The following is a 1,961-nucleotide window of genomic DNA, read 5'->3' on the forward strand; positions in this document are numbered from 1 at the left end:
CGGCTCCGGGAAGGGCGAAGCCGAACCGGAGGGAGCAGCTCGGTCACTCGTCGGTGATGGGGACCGGAGGGAAGAGCCGGGAGCTGGTAGTGATGACGGCGATGACGGCAACGCGGGTGAGCTCCTCTGTGTCCCCTTCTCCACCCTCCTTTCCTCATTGGTTTCTTGATTCCCCATCTTCAGCCCTTCTCCCAGTCCCAGGGGCACATCGACCACCTTCCCAGGGGGATCAGGTTGTTGCCCCAACCCCGTCGCCTCCCTCTTGCTCCAGATTTGATAGCACCATCGTGTCAAACAAATTTCTGGGCCTTTGCTGGAAAAACAGGTAGAGGACTCTCCCACCGGGCTGGTTCCTACCACAAAACAAGCCCGTATCTTCTCCCCCCTTTCCTTCCCCGGAAAAGCAGAGCTGGGGGACCTCAGGTTCATTACGGGTGTTGAGCAGAAGACCTCGCTGAGCCCACGCAGATGCAGCTCTCGGCAGTTTCCAAGAGCCACAGCTCTTGTCGCTTATCCAGACTGAAAACCGGGGGCAGAAATCTTTTTTTTCCCTGTAGTAGCTACTTGAGAAGCGGTTGAGCTTCTTCCAGTAGAGTATTTTGGAGTATCTTGGCCCTCATTTCTCTTGGTCAGCGGGATGGCACCATGCAGGTCCGTTCCAACGCCTGCAGGCTCCCCAACCCTGCTGCCAGATCCGCTCCCCATCCTCCTCCTCCCTCCTCTGCCTCTCCCAACATCCCGGCTCAACCAGCCCCACTTCAACTTACCGCAACTCCTGTCATCTCCTTGCAGCTCCCCAAGTGCCGACAGAGACGGGGACCGTGGCAAAAGATCACAGGAGGTGAGTGGTGGCATGCGCGAGTCTTCCCCCAGGGTATAACTGGGCTGTCCGGAGCTGAAGGTCGAGTTTGGACCCATCCATCTCATCCCTTGAGTTCCCCAACGGGCAGCCAACGTTTTAACGAAGACCTTCCATAATAAAACCCGTTGCGGTAGAGTTGACTTTGACCGTTGTGTTCCTGCAGCGCGCCCATCCCAGAGGAGAAGGCGGAGCAGGGGGCTGAGCCCCAAGAAGAAGAGGAGGAAGAGGAGGACGAGGACTTTGCCGAGGATGATGACCTCGCCTACATCGATGACGTGCGTGATGAGAACTACCACCCATCTCTGGACAGGTGAAGCGTGCTTAGAGCTGCTGGGAAGGAGCCTGTGGACTGGGACCACGTGAGAGCCAGTCCCCAGGCTTCCAGTCACGCTGTCCCAGTCCAGACGGCTGTCACACTGGCAGGGTTTCAGACCTTACGTCCCTGCCACCCTCTCGTCTTGCTACAGCTGACCCTAGCAGAGATGGGAGGAGATGGGAGTAATGGCCTTGTAGCACCTAAATAAGGTGCTTCTGAGCTCAAAAGGGTACAGCCTTTTGGGAAGGCACCTTCTTTCACTGTATCTCTGCCTGGGTGAGGGGCTTTGCCGTGTCCAACCACATCCAAACGATGTTCTGCCATGCCCAACCACGTCCAAACAATGTCTTACCACGTCCTACCACATCCAACCATCTAAACCGTCTTGCCTATCCCACGTCCGTCTTCTCCCCCAGCGACTCTGAGCCACAGCGGCGACAAAGCCAGACCAAAGCCCGTAAGAAACCCGTAAAGGAGGAGCGGCCCCTGAATGAGCCGAGCCTGACGAGCTCCAGCCCATCGGAGGAGAAGGTTGGACGAGTCAGGTGAGTCACGACGGCCACGATGGTGTGGTGACGCTGAGGATGGGCAGCGGGGTGCCTGTCTTGGGGCATCCGTCGCTCCGTGGCCACTGAACGAGCGTTTTGGGGCGTGCTGGAGATGCTTTCCATGCTGAGAAACCGGACGGAAACCGTCCAACCCCAAAATAAATGATGTTCAAGCCCTGAGCTCCGGGCAGGGCAAGAGCCCCGTGTCCCCGAGGGGGTTTAATCCTTCTCCTTG

General features: G+C 57.7%; 1 protein-coding gene across 1 annotated transcript in view; it reads left to right on the forward strand.

The window, feature by feature from the left end:
* Nucleotides 1-1,961, forward strand: part of LOC103922937 (zinc finger protein 692-like) — a 13,614-nt gene that overhangs the window by 7,243 nt on the left and 4,410 nt on the right. Inside the window, exons 3-6 of the mRNA XM_009331164.1 lie at nt 14-116; nt 793-841; nt 1,026-1,172; nt 1,595-1,723. Of these exons, the coding sequence (XP_009329439.1) occupies nt 14-116; nt 793-841; nt 1,026-1,172; nt 1,595-1,723 (428 nt within the window). The remainder of the gene's footprint in view (nt 1-13; nt 117-792; nt 842-1,025; nt 1,173-1,594; nt 1,724-1,961) is intronic.

The sequence above is a fragment of the Pygoscelis adeliae genome, unplaced genomic scaffold (assembly GCF_000699105.1).
Source record: "Pygoscelis adeliae isolate BGI_AS28 unplaced genomic scaffold, ASM69910v1 Scaffold459, whole genome shotgun sequence".
Taxonomy (NCBI): Eukaryota; Metazoa; Chordata; class Aves; order Sphenisciformes; family Spheniscidae; genus Pygoscelis; species Pygoscelis adeliae.